The 22,292-nt window shown below is 52.4% G+C and overlaps 1 protein-coding gene across 1 annotated transcript in view; it reads left to right on the forward strand.

The window, feature by feature from the left end:
• Positions 1-20,879, forward strand: part of UCK2 (uridine-cytidine kinase 2) — a 46,783-nt gene extending 25,904 nt beyond the window's left edge. The window contains exons 2-7 of the mRNA XM_074322307.2: positions 8,487-8,646; positions 9,528-9,624; positions 10,350-10,492; positions 15,206-15,303; positions 16,891-16,939; positions 17,486-20,879. Of these exons, the coding sequence (XP_074178408.1) occupies positions 8,487-8,646; positions 9,528-9,624; positions 10,350-10,492; positions 15,206-15,303; positions 16,891-16,939; positions 17,486-17,625 (687 nt within the window). The 3' untranslated portion in view covers positions 17,626-20,879. The remainder of the gene's footprint in view (positions 1-8,486; positions 8,647-9,527; positions 9,625-10,349; positions 10,493-15,205; positions 15,304-16,890; positions 16,940-17,485) is intronic.
• Positions 20,880-22,292: the final 1,413 nt, after the last annotated feature.

The following is a 22,292-nucleotide window of genomic DNA, read 5'->3' on the forward strand; positions in this document are numbered from 1 at the left end:
TAGTATAAAGAAGAAAACAAATGATTGATACTTTCTATGGTTATAGCTAACCATTGTTAAAACTGACATTTCTTTCTGAACTTTAATATGTGTACACCCATGGGACTTAACTTGATTTTTGGACGGAATTGAGAAAAAATAGTTTTGTGTCTTAGTTTTTTTAAACTGAACACACCCTGAGCATATCCCCGTATTAGCAAATATTCTTTGCAAACATGACGTGGTAGCTGTGTTACATTTTATGTGCAACGTGCCAAGATTTATTTAACAAATCCCACCCTCCCCCCATCGATGGTGTAGGTTCTCATCAACTTTTTTGCAGCGATGGACAGCTTCATAAGTTTTTTGTTTCTTTTTCATTAGTTCCTCAGGATAAATCTCCAGAAGTCACATGATTGGTTAAAAGGATGAACGTTTGTCGTACGCTTGCCAAGGTTGTGGGCAGAATCCTTGGTGCTTGCTGTTGGCACAGCAGTCAGAGCCACCATCGAAAACACTGGACGACATTTTTGTGCTCTTGCTTTTCTTGGGGGTGGGGGGCAACTGGTGTTCTTTCTCATTCAGCCTTTTTTACATATTCCTTTTGTTTCTCATGTAAAAAAAAATAGACCTATGTTATATTATCTTTTTTAACCTCTCCCACACAGAAAAGTGAGCCACTGACTGTCCGTTCCATTTCAGTAGGAAGCTCTTCACAGTTTCCAGAGAAGACAGTCAGGTGACCTGAAACAAGGACACCCCCCAGGTCGTAGCCGAGAACCCCATAAGAAAGCTTGGGAGAGGGAGGGAGGTGGTTTACTGTGACAAGCATGGCCATCATCATGTGCCCTCACCCAGGGCACACGCATCTAATCACACTAACCTTCACTCAGCAGCGACAGAACTCACACCGGAGAAAAAGGTGTGAGACCCACCTCCCTGACTTGCACTTCCTAACAGTTACTTGCCAGTGCAGCCGGAAACTGAGTGGTTGGTCTCTATGGGGCAGGGGGTGGAAGAAAAGGGGGAATGGGGAACAAAGGTACTTTCGGGGAGCAGTCTTTTAAATCTTCCTGGAAGAGGAAGCCCTCTCTGGGGAGAGCAGAGCACATGCTGTGCTTTCAGCATGTACCAGAGGGAAGCACGTTTAAGAGCTTGGCTTAAAGCTGGTAACTAGTGAGACAAGCTCCTGATTTTTTTTTTTCTTAAGTCTTTGTTGGTGAGGTAATTGATTGCTATAATTGGGGAAAAGGTTGTATGACACTGTCTCTCCACCCCTCCTCCCCCATCATGGTTTCAGGGGCTACTTTTCGGCATTTGAACTAGAGGCATCTTTGCCTGAGAAATGTGACACAGGCTCTGCTTACTTTTATGGAGGGCCCGGCAATGGGGTAGGTGTACAAAGATTAATGAGATAAGACCCTTGCCCTTGACTTATGTAGTTTAGTGGTAGAGAGGAGAGCAGTGATGTAAATAATCTTTTTTTATTGGGGTGAAATATACATCACATAAAATTTACCTGTTTTTAAAGTGTACAGTTCTGTGGCGTTAAGTACTGTCACCTTGTTGTACAACCATCATCACCATCCACCTTCAGCACTGTGTCATCTTCTCCAAGTTAAACTCTGGAGTCATTAAACAATAACTGCTCCTTTCCCTCTGCCCCCAGCCCCTGGAAACCACCATTCTACTTTCTGTCTGAATGAGGGCTTTAGGGACCTCATATAAGTGGAATCGTACAGTGTTTGTCCTTTTGTGGTTGGCTTGTTTATTATTTATTTATTATTTTAGTGTGTTTTTCCTGGACCCATCAACTCCAAGTCAAGTAGTTGTTTCAATCTAGTTGTGGAGGGGGCAGCTCACAGTGGCCCATGTGGGGATCGAACCGGCAACCTTGTTGAGAGCACTGTGCTCTAAGCAACAGGGCTAACCGACCGCCCAGGCTTATTTCATTTGACTTAGTTTCTTGAGGGGTCATCTCAAGGTCCAACCATGTTGTAACATGTCTCAGAATTTCCTTTTTAAGGGTGAATAGATATTCCTGTGAATGGATAGACCACATTTGGTTTATCCATTCATCTGTGAATAGACAAGACACTTGGATTGCCTCCACCTCTTGCTACCCTGAATAATGCTGCTATGAACATGGGCGAACAAATATCTGTTCAAGTCATTGCTTTCAATCCTTTTGGATATATACCCAGAAGTGGACTTGCTGGATCATATGATAATTTCACGTTTTGAGGAATCGCTGTACCATTTTCCACAGCGGCTGTACCATTTTCCATTCCCACCAGCAGTGCACAGGGTTCCAGTATGTGCACATTTTCACTAGCGCTTGTTATTTTCTGTGGGTGTTTTTCTTCTTAGAGTAACCATCCTAATGGGCGTAAAGAGGTATCGTGGTTTTGGTTTGCGTTTCCTAATCATGAATGATGTTGAGCATTTTGTCATGGGCTTTTTGGCCATTGATATATACTCTTGGGAGACATGTCTGTTCAAGTGTTTTGCCCATTTTTAAAATCAGGTTTCTTTTGGTCGAGTTGCAGGAGCTCTGAGTGTGTTCTGCATATTAATCCCTTCTCAGGTATGTGACTTGGCAGTGTTTCTTCCCAATTTTTCAGGTTGCTTTTTACTGTGTGGGCAGTAGCCTTGGATGCACGAATGTTTTGAATTTAATGGAGTCCATCTAATTTATTTTTTGTGGTTGTGGTTCCTGTGCTTCTGGTATCATGTCCAAGAAATCATTGCCGAATCCAGTGTCATGATGCTTTCCTCCTGTCATTTCTTCCACGTTTTATAGTTTTGGTTCTTACGTTTAGACCTTTGATCTATTTCCGTTAATAGTTGTATATTGTGTAAGGTAAGGATCCAGCTTAATATTTTTTTTTTTTGCATGTCGATGTCCGGTTCTCCCACTATGCTGGTTGAAAGACCATTTTAATAGTATATGAAGGAAGATGCTTAGGTGCTGCTCACAGGAGTTACTGAGCTGCAGTCTCTGACAACAGGGTTCTAGTTGAATGATTTAGGAGGAAGAGATTTGAGCCGCTCACTCCATCTGGACAGGCAGACCTTACAGGAAGCTTTCCTGAGGGGACATCTGTGTGCTGTTTCCTAGAAATTAGCAGGAGCCACTTGAGGTGAGGGGGAGGGACGAGAAGGAGAGTGTCCAGGTAAGATGAGGAATGCATGGCATTTAAGGTACTTGGTGTCCTGCTTTCAGTTATACATGTATTGTTTATAGAAGGCTTGTTCGGACTAAAATTCCCCATCACTTTAGTCTGTGGTGTTTTCTGGTAGGGGGATGGGTGTTATGTTATAGCTACTTGTCATGGTAGGGAGAAATGTGGGCTCATGCTTTTCGTGGAATACCCCACGTGAGGCGTTTTATGGAAAGGTAGTGTTACAGATGGCCATCATCTAGGCTGTCCGCCCAGCTTGCCGCAGATTTCTGCTTAACGTGATTCCACAAGCCCGTTTCCTCAACACGTGTGCAGCTGTGGGCCAGAGGGTTACACGTGGATCCTGTGTCTCTTTCCGGATGAATTCCAGAGGGACACAGCTGCAGGTTTTTCTGTAACTCTTTGTATGAGCACAGGAAGCGCCTTACAACCCACTCGGTTAGATCTCATTTCCGTTCAGTTATTGCCCTGTGTGCTCTCTGGTGTCTGGTCCCTGGGTTCAGGGTGCAGCCAGCTGCTGGGTTGGCGCCCTCTTGTGGTCCACCTTTGATCTGGTCGGGATCTGGGGAGTCAAGGTCGAGAGGACGAGGAAGTAGAAAGACCAGGGTCAGAACTACAGAAATGAGAGAAACCCAGACTTTGGGCTCAGGATTTAAATGATCAGGACTAACGACGAAGCCGGGACAAAGTACAGAATTCTAAGCTCTAGAGAACAGAGGTTTGTACCGTGTTTAGGTGTGAAGAGAATAAAGCAGGTAAGCGTGAAGCATGATGACGTCCTCACCTGAGTTACAAGATACAGTTTTCCCAGTAGAATATGTGCGGGACAGGTTTGTGGAAATGAAAACGTCAGCGTCTTAGAGAGGAGAGTCATTCTTATTTAATATGTATTTTGTGTTATTGGCCCATCTGAGGCGTGGCTGTCACCCTTCACAGTTGACACAGGGTCATTCAGCATCGGTCTGAGAGATTGTGTGGCCTCAGGTATAACCTGTGTGGGAGCAGCAGGGTTGGGTGTCCAGCCAGGCTGTGTGCCCAGCCTGCTCCTAAAGGACCCATATTTTGCACTTTAGAGCTTTGTGGCAATTAGGTAGTTTCCTCCCACCTTCCTTTTTTTCTGTGTGTGTGTGTGTTTTTTAAAATCTATCTTGCCCAGAAGTTTATTGGGCATTTCTGTCAAAACACAGACGCTATCATAAATGGCCCTTTCGCATTACACATCCGCAGCCCAATAACTGCTACTCATTTTAGGGCACATTGCAGGATCTAGAAACTTCTTAGTCACCCAGAAAACAGTAGAGTAAGCCTAGTCCTCAGGGTAGTGTTACTTTCAAGAATAGTCCAAGTCTTTAAAAATGGGTTGAGTCTGTTTAGCATGTGTGATAATCATTAACCAGGATATTTGATGAAGTCGACACTCCTACGTACCAACCAGCAATGGTTTACTATTAGAGCAACCAGAAAACACCAGAAAAATTCTGTAGGAAAAGACCAGAAAATTCTGTAGGAAAAGACCAGAAAACACCAGAAAAATTCTGTAGGAAAAGACGATAAGGTGAAATGAGAAGCATCCTTACGGCATGTAGCTTCTGGAAGAAGAAAAAAGGCATTGTGTGCCGGAGTACACATACACAGAGGTTGAAGAAAGTACTTTCATCCTCTGCGATTAGAAAAAGAGAGAGAAATTAAACCCACCAGTTAAAAAATGACGAGGTGTCTTCGTTTCCTAAGGCTGCACTAACAGATTACAACAAACTTGGAGGCTTAAAACCACAGGGTCTTCTTGTCTTACTCTCCGGAGGCCAGAAGGCCACAAGCTGGGTGATGGGCGCAGGTCCCCTCTGCAGGCTCCGAAGGAGAATCGCATCCAGGCCTCTCCCAGCTGCCAGCAGAGTTCCTTGGCTTAGAGGCATCACTGCATCTCTACCTCTGTCCACGTGGCCTCCCGCCCTGTCTGTGTTTCCTGCTTTTCTGATTCTTACAAGGACACGTGTCCTGGGGTTTAGGGCCCACCCTAATCCAGGATGATCTCATCTCGAGACCCTTCACCTTAGTTACATCTGCAAAGGCCTTTATTCCAAATGAGGTCACATTCTGAGGTTCTGGGGAGTAGGGCGTGGTCATATCTTTTTGTTTTTGGGTGGGGGCACAATTTAACCCACGACAGTCCGTTATTTGGGTTCCCAAATTCATGTCTGTCCCAAGTGCAAAGTACACTTGCCCCATACCAATTCATTGTTAATGAACAGTGATTTTTTTTTTTGAGAAGAAAGAATTTTGAAAGACGAGGGGCTCGATTTCTGGAATTAAAAAAGAAAGACAAATTGCAGACGGTTTTTAATCTTTTTTTCTGAAGATAAACGTTTCTTTTGGAGATAATTGTAGATTTGCATACATTTGTAAGAAATAGTGCAGAGAGACCCCCCCACACCATTTCCTCAGTTTCCCTGATGATAATATCTTCCAGGGCACAACAGGGCACTGCCATGGAAAGGAAGACAGCATCTCCGTTGGACGGAGCCCCACCCTCTCTCACCCCTACCTTCTGTCAGCCACGACTGTTCTCCATTTCCACACTGTCGTCCTTTCTAGAACGCGTATAAATGGAGTCGGACAGGATGTAACCCTTTTGGATTGCCTTTGTCCCCTTGGCATAATCCTCTGGAGATTCCCACGTTCATTCCCTGTCATCGCCAAATCGTGTACCTGGTGTGGACGTGCCACGAGATATGATCCTGGTGACGAATGTCTGGGTGGTTTCCCGTTTGGGGGCTTTGAGGCACAAAGCTGTGCACACACGTGTGCATGGGGGTGAATGCCCAGGAACGCAATCGCGAGGTCATGTGGTAGTTGCATGTTTAGTTTTTAAAGAAAGTGCCAGATTGTTTTCCCAAGTAGACGAACCATTTGCATTTCTACAAGCCTTTGGTGGTGTCACTATTTTTTAATTTTTTTATTTATTTTAGCTGTTCTAGTGGGGATGTAGTGAAAGGTCACCCTAGTTTTAATGTATATTTTCCTCATGGCTCGTGATGCTGGGCACCTTTTCATGTCACGGTACCTCTTCATGTCCGTTGCCCGTGTTCTAATAGGATGGATTTTTTTTTTTTAATTTATTGGGGTGACAATTGTTAGTAAAATTACATAGATTTCAGGTGTACAATTCTGTATTACATCATCTATAAATCCCATTGTGTGTTCACCACCCAGAGTCAGTTCTCCTTCCATCACCATATGTTTGACCCCCTTACCCTCATCTCTTACCCCCCTACCCCCGGTGTTTTTTTTTTATTGTTGAGTTTTGAACATGCTTTACATGTTACAGAGACTAGTCCTTTGTTAGATACATGCTTTGTGCTCGTTTGCCTCCAGTCTGCAGCTTCTCTTTTCACCCTCTTAAGAGGGAGTGTTTCACTCAGCAAGTTTTACTTTTGATGAAATTCAGTTTATCGATGTTCCCTTTTATGGATTATGGTTTTGGTGTCAAGTGTAAAAAATACCTGCCAAACACTAGATCCTGAAGACTTTCTCCTTGGTTTTTTCCTTAGTAAGTTTTATAGTTTTGTGTTTTACATAAGCCTGTGATCCACTTTGAGTTAATTTTTAGGTCAGATTCATTTGTCGGCCTTTGGGTGTCCAGTTGCTCCAGCTCCATTTCTGGAAAAGGCTGCCCTTCTTCCCCCTCTGAATTGCATTTGCACGTTTGTCAGATAGATCAGTTGGACATATTTGTGTGGGTCTGAAACAAACGTCCAGCCTGTGTCTACTGACAGTTGCTTCAGTTTCACAAGTTAGTCAAAGATAATCATTGCATTGGAAGGAGATTGACTTCAACGCCTGCTTCCCAACAGTACCTTAGCCCTCATGACTTTTGATGACTTTCAGTGTGGAAACTCCCAGCGTCTCTTATAGAGTAACGTGATCTATGCAGCTTTGGGAGTTCTCTGTTTGTCAATTCCAGCCGCGTTTTGGGCTTAGGAGGTGGCGATGAACGATGCAGCCACCACAATCTAGAAGGAACGGGTCGAAGAAACTGAGTCTGCTCATAGAGGATTTGAACGCTTTTCTTCAGATACTCTGAGGAACAAGTAGTAAGTTGGGTTTTCAAGGACAGTAAAGGGAAGTGGGTGCTTGGCACATGCGTTCGGTTTCCTCCCCCCCGCTGCTCTGTGGCTGGACACGGGTGCTGGAGGAAACCTAAAAGAAGAAAAAATTAAAAAAAAAAAACACAAAACACCTCTTGGTAACCAGGTTTTGGTAACTTCCGGTTTTCTACATGTGGATTAGGATGGCTAGAAAGGAAGAGTTTTAACTCCACTATGGTTTGTATAACAAACCACTGCTGTTCAGGCCACGTTAACTGTTTACCCATGTGTGGCCTTCAACTTGGAGAGATTCAGCAGAGGGTCCAGCTGGCCCGTGCGGCTCTCCTTTAGCCAATTGTTTTTTTAAATGGAGCAGTCAGCTTTCTTCATGTGTCTCTCCCCCAGAAGGAGTTCGGGTCCTGAGCCATAATTTCTGCAGTAGGCACAGTAGCCTTGCCCAGGAGGCCAGGCTGTAGCGAGTGGGTGGCTTTCGGTATGCCTCCGCCGAAGACGTCCTCGTCTTTTCCTAGGAGAAGGGGCTCCGTTTTCTAGCTCTTATCACCTCAACTTGCCTCCTGATCCTCAAGTAAAAGGGGAAGGAAATAAACCCAACAGCTTGTACGTATTGGAAGCATTTGTGTCCTGCGTCACTGTAGGCTGAGGAGCGGGGCACACATCTGTGCACAGGCTGCCGGGCTGCCCGTGAGCGGGAACGGCCCAGGGCTGTGGACTCAGCAGAGGGTCCGACAGAAGTGAGGTGACAGCCACGGCCATGGCCTCCCTGCTACCCGGCTGGGCCATGTGCCGTGGGTGCTGATTCCGCTGATATGAAGCTGTGCGGGCCAGAGCGACGTCTCGTGGACGCCCGGTCACTTCCTGACCTGGAGCCCTTTGGCCCATCAGCAAGCGCGTCGTTAATGGCCCTTCTTTCCACTTTCTGCTGCCTTTTGTGTGTCCACACTAGGACACGAGCAGCGAAGAAAAACTTTGTGGCACCTTTTATTGTGGCTTTGGGAAAGTCTGTGTAGGAGAGAAGGTAGACGTCACTGCCCCTTCACTGCGGACACCTGAGAGTGGCAGGTGTGTTAGGAAGGGGACCCCCTCCCCGCGAGCGTCCCCCTCAGCCTCTCGTCCATTGTACCAGATGGACTCTTCCTCCCAAAGGCCTTTCTCATGCGGACGTGCACCTGCCCCGGGACGGGACCGCCCGTCACGCGCGGCTCTCCTCTCCCCACAGTCCTCTGTCTGTGCGAAGATCGTGCAGCTGCTGGGTCAGAACGAGGTGGATTATCGCCAGAAACAGGTGGTCATCCTGAGCCAGGACAGCTTCTACCGCGTGCTCACTGCGGAGCAGAAGGCCAAGGCTCTGAAGGGCCAGTTCAACTTCGATCACCCGGGTGAGTGTGCGTGCGTGTGTGTGTGCACATGTGCGCACGCGTGTGTGTGCGTGTGCGTGCGTGAGTGTGTGTGTGCGTGTGTTGGTCGATCGGGGAGCGCTTCACCTGTTTCCCATCTGTGAGACGCAGGGCTGGTTGGCACCTCACAGGGCTCTGCTGGGGCTTATACGGAGGAAGGGGTTTTGCCACACGACATGCAGTGCTTTGCTCTTTACATACTGATGGAATCTGTCCCGCCTAAGGGTGACTCTCTCCCTCCATGTGAGCCTTTCCCTCGAGATGGGCCTGACACTGGAGGGACCACACACAGCGGTTCTCCCGCCCCCGCTGCTCTGAGGCAGCCTGTGTCACACGGTCCCCTGCCATCCTGCACGTGCATGGACGTGGCCTGTGTATTCAGCTCACTGACGGGCAGAGCGAGCTGGAGGGTCCAGGGTGGCTGTCCAAATGACGGTGACCCTGATGGTCCCAGCTCAGCACACTGCCCCTTTGGCGGGGGGTGTTCTTAGAACTGTCAGAATCAGAGCCCGTGGGCACGGAGCTGCAGCAACCCCCCCAGGCGGGAGGAGCTTTCCAGGCCGCCATGTGCACGTTCCCAGGGCAGCAGCTGAACTTGGAGGGAGGAGAGAGAAGTCGGAGGCCAGGAAAGGAATGTCAAGGGGGAGAAAGAGATCCACTTGTGGGAGCTCATCATACATTCTGGGACACAGAACTTGCATTCTGCTTTGGGTAGAAATCTAGCTTTTTTGGCGGGGGGGGGGTACGCTTCTCTAGGGTATGACATATGACGTGTGAAATACAGGTCTGTAGGGAATCCCTGGGCATGGTCACAGAAGTCATTGTAAAAGGAAGAAACGCTGTAACACCTTGATTTCCTTCAGATGCCTTTGACAATGAGCTCATCTTCAAAACTCTCAAAGAAATCACCGAAGGGAGAACGGTCCAGATTCCCGTGTACGACTTTGTCTCGCATTCCCGGTAAGCGAGCTGCCGTCGCTCCCCACACTGTCCCCATGTCTCGGACTCCTGGCCTCTGTGACCCCGTCCATGCTCACAGCAGCCTGTGTGGGAGGGACAGTGGTGGCAGCGTGCTCCATGGTGTGCAGGGGTTGGGCCATCTGTCTGGACGTTGTCATTAGCTCTGAAGGGGAGGGTTCGTGAGGGGTCCCGCTTCTCTGACCAGCAAGAGGACCCCGGGCACAGACCTTGGGCCGCGTCGGGCTGTGGTGAAGCTTTCCATGCAGGTGTTTCCTTCTCTTCTGAAACTTTCTTCCGCCCCTCCCTTCCTCCGTCCCTTCGTCCCTCCTTCCAGGACTGGGGGGGGGGGGGGTGATGAGGTCGTTGGGAGGGAGGAACCCGAGCTGAGGGGACGAGGAGGCCAGACCTGAGAGAGTTTCTGCCGACGCCTTCGGAGGGAAGAAGAACGCACGCCTGCCTTGGTCTGTCTCTCTTCTGCATTCAACAGCAGGTTTTTGTTCCAAGGAGGACATCTGCCTTGTTTCTCACTTATGGCGGAAGCTCCCAAGAACTGGTCAAGGGGCCCTTCGCCCCAGCTGTCAGCGCCCTTTGCGGGGTCTCCAGTGGGCGTCTGCGGGCTCTGTCAGGCTGTGTTCGCCCTGCGTTGAGTCTGGGGGGGGACCCCCATGTCCCCGCCCCTCGGTCCCCCTGCATGTTCGGCCCGTCACCTGCCCTGTGCTTTGCAGGAAGGAGGAGTCGGTCACTGTGTACCCTGCAGACGTGGTGCTATTCGAAGGGATCCTGGCCTTCTACTCGCAGGAGGTGCGAGACCTATTCCACATGAAGCTGTTTGTGGACACAGACGCGGATACCCGGCTGTCCCGCAGAGGTGCGTGTGCAAAGCCTCCTGGGGCCATCGGTGGCCTGTCACAGGCCCCTGCCCTCCCTGAGTGCCAAGCCCATGCCTTCCCTGAGGTGGCCTGTGGCCGCATGGCCCAGCCCAGGGGATGTCCTGCCACCCACATGTTTGGTCGCAGTTGAGAAGGGATTAGTCACTCGCTGTCGTGGGTAATGAGAGGCTTGCGAGGTCACAGAGAGGAAGTAAGACATTTACGTTCTGGTTTTGCTGGGAAAAAGTTTGCTGAAATGCTCAGTTCCTTGTGGTGTTCCCACAGGCGTCACCGCCAGCCAAGAGGGGAACTAACTGTGGGACACCTGGGGCCAGGGACATCCTGTGCCTGCAGCACTGGGGCCCCCGTCCTGCCAGGCTGCTTCTCTAGCCCTTTAGTTTCCAGAAAGCTCTCTGGAGGTTTGGGTACTCTGTCCCGCCAGCTCTGGAGCAAAGTGGCCTGTTCCCTCTGTGGCCTTACTGAGCGTGGCCGGGGCTACTGTCCACACAGCTGCTTATGGGCAGGAACTGAGCCTGGATTTCACCCTGGAGGGCATAGAGCCAAGTGCCCAGGAGGAAGGGGGTCAGGACGTGGACGTGGTGGGGTGATGACGTGGGCAAGCCGCACAGGTACACAGTACACGTGCACACACATGTATGCACACATGTGTGCATATACGGCGTGTTCCCAGAGGCAGGGGTCTGCACAGGAACCACTAGCAAGTTCTGTGGGGCAGGTTGTGGGAACTGAGGCTTCTAGCTGGTCCCGAGGGGTCTGGAGCAGGGCGGCGAGACGGCCTGAACCCTCTGCTGGAAGGTGGTGCTGACAGTGGAAGTGGAAGTGAGACTGTAGCCGAGGCTGTTTGCGGACTGTCGCTCACTCATCTGGACGTCACGCGGGGCGATCGCTGTTTGGTGGGAGAGGCAGTGGAGAGTTGGGAGAGGGTGAGAAAAGGCCCAGCCAAGGTAGTAGGGTGGGCTGACCGAGGACAGGACTGAAAGGTGACGAAGGCTTTGCGTGGAGACACAGGAAATGACAAATTTGCACTTTATCCAGTTCCATGCTCTTGTTGCATGAACTGTAAATGGAACCAGCAGAACGCAGAGAAACAATGAGGCATGGGAGGGACAGCCCCGGTCACATGCACTGACTGTCCTGGTTCAGCATTGAGCAGCTGGTGACACCAGGCCTGGTACCGTCACTAGTGCCAGGAGAGGAGAGTGTGGTGCAAGGCATTGTCCAGTCACGTTTGTGTGGTGCCCACATCCTTGGAAATCAAGCGAATCTTGGCCTCGTTCAAACAGATACTCCTGGTGTGGATTAAACAGAAAATTCTCCCTCCCTTGCTTGTATTGGATCCTTCCGTGAAATGGGAAAGATGAGGCGACGGTGGCCCCCGTGGGGGTTTCTTGGGGTCAGCTCTGCAGCGCCCTCCTTCCTGGATGCCCCCTGGGCAGGCACTGCTTTGTCCTCTCAGATCTGCTGTCTTCTCGTGTCACCCACTGGAGAGTCAGTTTCCTGGTGGACTTGCGGGACTTTCCCACGTGCTATCCTTACAGGACACGGAGCATGCCTGGCATGTGCTTTGTGGGGTGGGGGTGGGGGTGCCTGGTACAGGAGGGGTGGCCAGTCAGGAGCAGCTGTTGGGCAGAACATTCCAGAGCCTTGAGTTACCCATCTGTGTGTCACACCCTCCCGGGCATGTGACCCTCACATTCCAAGCTGACCCTGTGGGAGGGTCTTTGAGTCATGCAGCCCTGGGGAATCGTGCCTCCCTCCTGTGGGGACAGAAGAGCTGAGATGGGGACTGGGACCGCTGATGGACAGCTGCTCGCTCTCCCTCCCAGCTCACACGGTCCTCACAATCTGTGCTTCACTCAAGCGACACGTTTCCTCAATTAAAGTGTAACGTGAATTGAGTTAACCGCTGAGGAGCTGTATGTATTCTGCGTCCTTCCAAGTTGTGTCCGTGGCTTTGCCTGAGCCGACGAGCAGTAGTGGGTTTGGAAGGGCTGAAGTGGACGCCACACAGGAAGGTGGGCGGTCCTGGCGTGTCCTGCCTCCGATAAGGCCTGTCCTGCCCACAGCTCTGCCAGGGCATAGTGGTGGTCAGGGCCCGGCTTTGAATCCCTGGAGTTTTTGCTTTGTGCCTTGTTCTGACCAGAGCCCAGGAGCAGGACCTTTCAGTGCCAGGGACTGGCTGCCCTGTGCTGCCCTGGCTTGGGGACCCCGGCCTGTTTAAGGTGACAGTGCGACAGAAGGACCCTGGGGAGAGGACGTGGGCAGTGCCTTTTGATTTTGAATGTCTCTAATGTCTGGGCAACATCCTGACCCAGTTCCTGTTTCCTTGTCTTCCTGTCTTCCCTGGGTCTCCCTCTCCCCGTTTGTGTGTGTGTGTTCGTGTTGGCATGTGTGCACCACTTGCCACCCCCCACCTTTCCAGCTGCTCTGCAAACCCCCTGCTCTCAGCTGGGTCTGACCTGATTACCTGAGGTCAGGGTTCCCGCCCCTCCAGTGCTCTGCTCCGACCGGGAGCCGTCCGTCTCCTGAAGCTTCCTCAGGTTCTGCTGTCACCGTAATCAAAGACATTCAGGCTCACTGAGCGCCTACTATGTGCTTTGTGCACGAGTCCTAAGTGACCGCTGTATGAGGAGGGTGCTGTGACTGTTCTACGGTGTAGGAAAGTGAGGGTCACAGGGGTGTCGTCAGTGGGGTCAGGATCAAATCCGGGTCAGTTTTGCCCCCCAGTGCTCCAGATGGTGGAGCAGGAAAAGCGGCTTTTGGGGTTCCAGGGCAGACTTGGGTGACCCACCTTGGGTGACCCACTGCACCTGCTGCTTTCTCCCTGGCCGGTTCCTCCTTCAGGCTTGACAGGTGGGGATGTCAGGTCGGTCAGATCCAGGGGCCTGCAAGACTGGGCTGAGGGCAGTGAGAGAGCTACGTGAGCTTGTGTGCACGCACGTGTGCGCACGTGGGCAGAACGGAGGTTCCTGCAGGCTGACGCGGTCAGCAGTCGTGGGAAAAGCACATCTTGTGAGACAGTCCCAGCATCAGGCCTTTGCAGGCTTTGAGTGGGGCCTGCCTGGGGGGGGTCAGGCGTGTTTGTTTTGTCCCGGCTCTGATAGCCTTTTCGTCTGGCTTCCTTTTTTGTTTGGACTTTATTCTGGGACATGTGAAGAATTGGCGGCCACGCTGCCGTGTGCCGGCTGCGTGCCAGAGCTCGAGCCAGTGGCGTGGAGCCTCCCCTGCTGAGTGTCCCTGAGGGTGGCCAGGGCGGCCGGAGCAGGGCCTGTGTGGAGATGCCTGAGGACACAGGCCATTTCCCGGCTGGGGACGGCACCGCTCTGGTCTGGGCGGGCAGTCAGAGGGGTGGCGAGACAAGCCCTGAGCGCCAGAGACCAACCAAGCGATTCATCGCCAGGGCTTACGTGGGAAAAGCTCTTTGAAAACAGTTCCTGGCGGGACGTCGGGCGGCAGCAGTGCTCTCTGCTCTGGAATGCGGACTTCCTGCCGCTGCTCCAGCCAGCTGGCCTCACAGGCAGGTTGCCAGCCGGGATCACAGCCCGACACCCTCCCTCTGTCCTGGCCCTGCCCGCTCATGCGTGCCCGTGTGCATGCGTATGTGGGGACGGAATGAGTCAGAGACGTGGTGTTCCAGAAAGCCAGTCCCAAGCACTCCTTGTTACAGGGAATTTCATCCCACGCTTGAGTGTGGAACCTGAGAAATGGTTAAGAGGCACCAATGGGCCATTGCAAATGATTGGAGACGGAAATGATGGCCTTTTGGGGTGGGGGTGAAAGATTGCACAGCTCGTTGCCCTGAGATTTAAAGTGACACCTGTAGGGGGCGGGCTGTTTTGATTGAGATCACCTTAGAAACTTAACTAGGTTTGGGGGAAACGGAGGTTCAGGGAGGTTAGTGTACCCCGTGGCAGAAGCAGGGCTCCAGGCCCTTAGACGGTGGACCCTTTTCCATTTTTGAAAGAAGATTCTATTTAAACACGTGTTTGAAAGTCCTTGAGTAAGACTGTCCAGGAGGAAGAAGGTGAGTTTGGGTCAACCCGGGCTGCTTTGCAGCTGCAGCCCACCGTTTCACCACGGTCTTCTTGTCTTGCACTAAGTGGTTTTGTCTGCAAACCTCATTGCATGAGCTAAGCAGGGATGGCTGACCACAGCTGGACCTCTACCTGCTTTCCACCCCGTCTGTAGGGCCTGGAGTGTGGGTGGGAGCTGGGCGTGACGAGGAGGGCACATCGGAGGGTTTCTGGGCGGCACACAGGTAAGTAAGTGCCGGGGATAGGATCCAGGTGGACGCGGGAAAAAGTCCTTGGCACATGCCCCCGCCCCGCCAAGCCCCACCTCTTCTCTGGGCCAAGTCCACTTCCTGGTACGAGCTGTCCAGGCCAGGGCAGTCCTGCTCTGCTTAGTGTGCACACTGAAATGTATGTGGGTCAAATGCTGCTTGAACCGAGAAGCCCGTCGGCCTTGGCTGGGCGGCCTTTGCCTCAGCCCTGTGTCGTGGCCGAATTTGACTGTTGCAAGACGTAAAAAATGCGACTTGTTTTCCCTGAAGCTGCTGCTGCTACTGACCTGCTCTTGGTCGAGCCAGGAAGCTGGCGTTGAGCCCCCAAGAGGCATTGCGGCGCCCGCGTCAGCCTGGTGTGTGGGCTCCTGCACCGTTTTCTTGATTCTTGTTTTTCCTTCCCTTACAGTATTAAGGGACATCAGCGAAAGAGGGCGGGACCTCGAGCAGATTTTATCTCAGTACATTACATTCGTCAAGCCTGCCTTTGAGGAATTCTGCTTGCCAGTGAGTTGGTTTCTTGGTCTGTTTGTTTGTTGTGGAACTTGGAATTTAAAGTTCACCCTTACACACAAAGGTATACTGTGTTTCCCCAAAAATAAGACCGAACTGGAAAATAAGCCCTAGCATGATTTTTTAGGATGACATCCCCTGGACATAAGCCCTAATGCGTCTTTTAGAGCAAGAATTAATATAAGACCCAGACTTATTTTCGGGGAAACCCGGTAAGTTGAGGATCTCCCCAAAGGGAGGCCTCACTGCTCTGAGTGACCCTCTGTCCTGAAGTCCCAGGGGAGGACAGCCTCTGGCGCTTTGGTCCTGCTGGGTTTTCCCTCTGACCCTCCTCTGCCCTCCAGCTGGACCTGCTGTGAGCTTGTCTGCCCCATGCTGTCCCATCTCATTTGGGAAGGGGGCCGTACTTCCTCCCTGGCAGCTGGGAACTCTAGCGAGGTGGCTTTCAGAGAACGAAGGTTGGGGCAGAGGGTTCTCAGCTTGCAGCCAGGAAACACCCTCAGCCTTCTGGGGAAGACACAAAAATGCATGTCGAGGTCGCTGGGGACCAGAGGTGTGGGGGGGCAGGTGTGGTAGAGGCAGTGGAATCCTGCACTCAGGAGACGCCTACCCCATGTTGACCAAGCCTCAGTCTAACTCCTGAAGGATTTCTAACTAAGCTCTGAGAAGGGGAGAGGGTGGGGCTTAGCCTGCTTTGGATGCTATTCTGGGGAGATGGGGGTCTGTGAGCCCACTGAGAAGAGGTGCAGAGTGAGGCCAAGTGTAGGCATTTATTGCTCTGCTCCTCACCATTCTTTCTCTCTCCTTTCCTAGAGAAATCTGATCCCAAACCGTCCTGGTTTCTTTTAGTCTGTCAGTATGTTTTGCATCCAAGCAGACTTGACTTTTGTTTCCGAGTTAGGCAGACTCTGAGTCAGCCTGGGTAACCTTGAGGGCTGGGTTACAGGATTAGGTTTCTGGGAAGAGGGCAGAGGCGGCCAAACAGCCATGGAATCCCAGCCATCTGTCCGTCTGTCTGAGGGCCTCCTCTGCTGTTTCTCACGTAATCACAAGAACACAAAAGTACATTTATTGCTGGACACAGTTACTTGTAAAGTGGTCCACAGAATCTTAGCAAATTAAAAAAAGAAAGAAAAAAAAAAGGATTGTGTTCATTGTGGCCCTTACAAAAAATCACGTCATAACAGAGTCCGTGGAAATGGTCTTCAAGGGGGATGGCTTTTTCTGGGTTGACCCTTGTGCTGGACAGACTGTAGGCAGAAGGTGAATGAGGCCTCCCCTGTTACGTTTGGGTTTTACTCATTCCAACTCTTCCTCGTGGGAAAGAGGCAAGTACAGCTTTGGTTTCAAAGACCATGCTCTCCGTGCAGGTTGTAAACTAAAACAGCGTTGAACGTTCATGAGAACTCAAGAAAAGGCTGATTTATTAGAATTTAGGTAAAGGGGATGAAAAATACAATATTCGAAGCCTCAAGCTGCCGCTCTCTGGGATCGGTATATCCCAGGCCTCCCTTGGAGAGGGGCCTGGGCCGGTTTCCCTCAGAACCCGCCTTAATGCGTTGCAAATGTCTTTTTCCACAGACAAAGAAATATGCGGATGTGATAATTCCTAGAGGTGTAGACAACCTAGGTGAGTCCTCCTGGGGTGGCACCCCAACAGCACGGGATGTCTCCCCATTTTTGGTGACATGAACCTTAACCATTGCTTGAGGTATATAATCCGTTTCTAACGCTAAGAAGAGGGACCCCCATCTTGGACGATCTTTGGAGGAGAGGGCCTTCCGAAGGGACGGGGGCAGGGAGGCTCCCCTCTGGAAGGGTCACAGCGCAGTGACGGTGTCAGAGTGAAGGCCGGTCCTCACGTAGTCAGGGTCTGGCTGACAGCTTTCCCACAGTCATGACTGATCACCCCCGATCAGAAGCCTGTTCTCTAAGCCTGTCCTGGGCGTTGCCCGTCTTCCTCTAAGAACCCTCCTGGGCTGGAGGTCACGCTAGCCCCGTGGGAGGCTCGGGGAGGTTGCGTGACCCGCCCCCACGTGGCAGAGGTGGAGCCAGTTACCCAGACCGGTGTTTAGCCCCCGGCTCCCATGTCCCCTCTCCCCGCGGACACGCGGCCGTGCGTGGGCGCCCAGACCTTCCGGGCGCGTCCCTAACACCGCGGGTCCCTGTCCCACAGTGGCCATCAACCTCATCGTGCAGCATATCCAGGACATCCTGAATGGAGGACTCTCCAAACGGCAGCCCAACGGCTATCTCAATGGCTACACCCCCGCGCGCAAGAGACAGGCCTCGGAGTCCAGCAGCCGGCCGCACTGACCCGTCTCCTTCGGACCCCGGCCCCGCGCTCCAGAAGACAGGAGGCTCTGTCCCCCTGTACATATGGTTTCCTAGGACACTGCTTATTTAAGAAAACACCGTGGAGATGAAATGCCTCTGACTTTTGTTTTTTCCTTGTACTTTGGAGCGGTAAAATGCAACAAAACTTGACCCTGAGCTTACATGACAAACCGTGCCAATGACTACTGGTGATGCCTAATTATGAAGCCAACATGTAACCGGTTATACATACATGCGTACATACAGACATGCGTACATACATATATCTATAGCTATATATGTATATATAAAAGGATCTATTTTTGTGTAACTGTACAAATACTGTAAAGCCGTTTGCTGTAAGGGTTTTGCAGGAGGGCCTGCACTGAAGTTTGGGGACTGGAGCTGGCGTTTGTCCGAGGGGAAGGTGCCCCCCGTGTTCCAGGTGGGCAGGCCGAGGCATTGGTGGGGGTGGGGGTGGGGGTGAGGGTGGAGCAGGCTCAGGTCTCACACTCTGATTCCCTGCGGAATACACCTTTGGAGCTGGGGCTTACTGATAGGTCGGTGAGAGATGCTCTCTTCTTTTTTCGTTGAGTTGAAATTAGGTAGCACCTCAACTGAAAAATCAAACTCAGGGAAGAGGCCAGTAGGGAGAAAAGTCTTCTGCGTTCTCCCTACACCCGCCCCTGGCTGCCCCTGTGGCAGCCCCGTGACTCCTTCCTCACTCACCCGCTTCTCGGTCTCTCCAGAGCCAGCACTGCCCCTGTCTGCTTCCCCGCAGGGATGTGGTGGGGTTGCTTCCTGGTGGAATGGGGAAGGCAGGAGAAGTGCCTGTTGTCGGGTCTGAGGGCATGCTGGTCCCCCTGCCTCCCAGGGACATCGTGGATCGGATTCCTCAGGCTTTTTCCCACATTGTGGAGTGCACAGTCCTGGCTTGGGTGAGGGCTTCTTCTGGCAGGAGGGACAGCTGACAGCCCCTCACAGGGTGGCAACAGAGCTCTGCCCATGTAAGGAGCGGGAGCTTGTGTTCCTTAAGACGGGATTTGCAGTCAGGCGAGGATAGTACCCACCTTTCAGCAGGATTGTCACAGACACGCCACGTTACCCGTTGGCAGCAGTGCCCCGTGGTGTGGCAGAGGCTGGGCACGGACAGGTGGGAAGAGGAGACACAGCATGGACGTCATACGTTGGAGTCATAGCGTGAAAACGTGGGGTGGAGAATTCCAGTGTTCCCGAGGGCTCCCTCTTGGTAGAAACTTCCTTCTTTGGAAGAAGTAGATTCCTGAAGCTTCTTGGTGGAGGAGGTGGGGGACCCAGCGAGGCTGAGGAGGTCCGGTTAGAGTCCTGAAGCCTCCGCTGTTAACTGCCCGGCCCCAGAGCCTTTTCACGTCAGTGTCGACCATCTCAGAGGCCCTCAGCTGCTCCCGGTGTCTGCCCTGCCCGAAGCATTTGGGGCATCCTGCCCCTTGAATTGCTCTTGTAGCCCATTGCACACGTTACTTGAGTTGTCCCCTTAGACTCAGCACCATCCAGTTCGATTCCCCTTCTGTGGACTCAGGTGGACTCTAACTCTGCTTTGCTCTTTTAAAAAGTCAAACCTAGTCCCCCACAGAGCTTTGCCATCCCCAAGACATTGGGGAGAGCGTGCCATGGCCGCCTGGCTGGGGCACGGGAAGGCCCACGGGGCCTGCTCAGAAGACCGGTATTTACCAGGACAGAGGGTTCTGGAGTGTGTGTTTCAGAATCAGCAGTATCTTCCTAGTCATGCCTTGTACGGTGCTGAGATGAAGGGTGGAGGGCAGGCCTGGGTCGGGGTCCCCTCACCTTGGTGGGGCCCGCGTCCCTGTCTGGGAGAGCCGTGGCCTGTCAGTACAGCATGCTCAACTTTACTTGAAGCTCCCAGGTGCCAAACCATTTAGTGCCTTGGCTGTCTGTCCCACTGCCTTGGAGGATGGGGTCTACCCTTCTCTGAGCCTTGACTCACCTACCTGTGGTGTGGGGACCCAGCCTCAGTGTCTCCGAGCAGCGCAGTCCCAGCTGGGAAGCAGCACAAGGGCCAAACCATCACCACTTGGTGGTGGCTTGGTTGGGGGCCCTGGGCTGCACTCACGGGGCATTGCTGAGAGACGAGGCCCGGGTTCTGTGACACCCTGTCTGGGGTGAGGAAGGGACGGACGGGAAGCTCTGCCCTGCTGGTGAGCCCAGCATCTAGCTGAGTCTCTGAACTTGAGCTTTCTGTAGGACAAATGCTGAACTTGGTATTTTAAGAGCCACGGGATCTCTGATGCCACCGGAGACTCTCCAGGCCGGAGACCCTGACCCGAGTCGGGTGCTCTGCCGTCCGGGAAAGAGGCCCCGGGGTGGTGTTGGCTGTGTGTCTGTGGGACTCTCAGCTCCAGACTCTCACGGTGCTCACTTCTCCCCCCTGCCCCACCCCTGGTATCGTCCCCAGACCAGGTGATTAGGAAACACACCTCGAAGCTTTGCGTGATGCGTAGGCCTGGCCCCACACGTCTGTGCTCGTGGGACCTGTAGCAGCAGAGAGATGGGAGTCTGTAGAAGGAGGACGCAGGTGTTGTGACATTGTGTCCTTCGATTTGGAGAGGCTAGGGTGGGCCCTCGAGGCGAGATCTCCTGACAGGCTGAGGGAAGGCGGCAGGGAAGGTCTCCAGCTCACCCTTCACAAGCCACGGTTCCTGCAACCCCCGCTCTGGTCCAGGCCGCCCAGCGGCCCTGGCTCACTGGCTTCCTGCCGCCCTCGGGCTCAGCTTGGAACCTTGCCTCAGTGCCCAGTGGGTCGCCAGTCTCAGGCCACTGGGTCAGGCATATACACTTCTCAGAGCAGGTGAGAAGCAGGAGGGGCTGGAGCCCAGGTGGGCTGTGTGTCCCCTGTGCTGGGTGGGGCCAGCAGGGACAGGTCCTGTGCAACACAGACGGGACTCCGCCATCCTGCCCTTCACTGCAGGAGAAACACTTGGTGTCAGACGAGAGGACAGGCTGGGACTCTCTGGGCTGCGTCACACCCAGAGCACCATCTGATCACCTGTCGCTGGGCCTCCGCTGCCCCCTGGGCAGGTGGCTGGTGTGACAGAGCAGACTCCTCCCTCAGGAGCCGGGCGGGCAGCTAACGACTTAGGCCTTTTTCCTTCCCGATGCTTCTTCCACCTTCCCTTTCTACCGCCTTTATTGTTCATAGTTACAAAGATGACCACATGCTATGTACTTGGCTGTAAATAAAGACTGAACCAAAATGACCAGCACGTGCTTTCCTTGTGGTGCTTGGGCGGGTGGGGCGGGGTCCAGGGGTGATGGGACAGCAGCCAAGTGGCTGCGGCTCAGCCTGGCAGTCCTGGGCTGGAACCCGGTGAGACGGGGGCATGGGGGCATTTCTCCTCCACCCCGGAAAGCTGGGCTGTGGCTTCTGGAGGATTCTGTCCCCCGGACGTCTGACTCCGAGCTCCCGCTGATGTCACCCAGTTCTGTGTCCTCCCCTCACGGCCTTTGCTGGGCCAGGCATCACCCTTCCTCAACTTCCACAATCAAAACCAAAATAAAACCTTCAAATCAAGAAAACTTGGGATGGGTGCAGGATAGTTTACAGCGTGGCAATACGCACAACATCGAGCTGAACGTACACACGCATAATCATTCTAAAGGAATAGATTTAATTGGTACCCACATAGCAATCCATGCAGATAGTCACCTGCTCCCTGTTTTTAAAAGACCTAGGTCACCCACCACCAAGGATTTTAAAAGAAGTGGCTTCTGTGCTCTGAGTAGCACCCTCGCCCCCCCCCCATCTCCCCGCCTTTCTCAGCTTTCACCCCTTCACCCCCTGCCTCCCAGGTACCAAATGACCCTCATTAAAGTGCAGGGCCAGTGTTCTTTCCAGCCACTGGTTCCCCCGACAGACGCAAACCTATCAATGAACTAAGCAGATCCGAAGGGACTTCATTTGAGAGGGTCCACCCTCAGAAGGCTGCTGAGCTGCCCCCCCAAGAGCTGGTATCGAGTATGACTGTCACCTTCAGACAGACGATGACGTCAATCACAGAGTAAGTGGCTTGCGTGGTTCACACAGGAGGTGGTGTGCAGGCCGGTTTCGCTGTGATCGTCTCCTATTTGCATTGCTTTCACATCTCCTGTCCTCTGGGCCACCTGTGACCTCTGGAGCTGGAGGCTTTGCTTGGGACGCAGCTCATTTCTCAGAACCTCACTTCTGCTCCCTTTCGTTGGTGGTACAGGCCAGTGAGTCCCTTGAGTGAATTTGCTCTGTCCTCCCACTCTCAGTGACCATGTCCTCAGAGCCAACCTGCCCCACACGAGGAGACGCCCGACGGACGGGCGCTGCGTTAATCAGACCACCCATCGGCTCAGATTGGAAGGACCCTGCTTGAAGGTTTGCTGGAGGAGACCTGGGATGTGGGAAAGTCCGCTTTGAGCGGATGGGACCAGAGAGGTGGGTGTCTTGTGTCGCCTGGTGCTGGGGGTGTTTCGATTTCTATGGTAAAGCAGAGTTGAAACAGATCGTTTTCTAAAACCCAGAAGGAAGTTACCCCACGTGCTAAATCTTGGGGTATGTCTGTACATATGCTTATATATATACATATGTATATATTTTAAAATAAATTATGCATTAAAATAACATAAAATAGCCAAGTGAGTCA

The sequence above is a fragment of the Rhinolophus sinicus genome, chromosome 11, assembly GCF_057876585.1.
Source record: "Rhinolophus sinicus isolate RSI-liver-muscle chromosome 11, RSI-T2T, whole genome shotgun sequence".
In the NCBI taxonomy this organism is placed as follows: domain Eukaryota; kingdom Metazoa; phylum Chordata; class Mammalia; order Chiroptera; family Rhinolophidae; genus Rhinolophus; species Rhinolophus sinicus.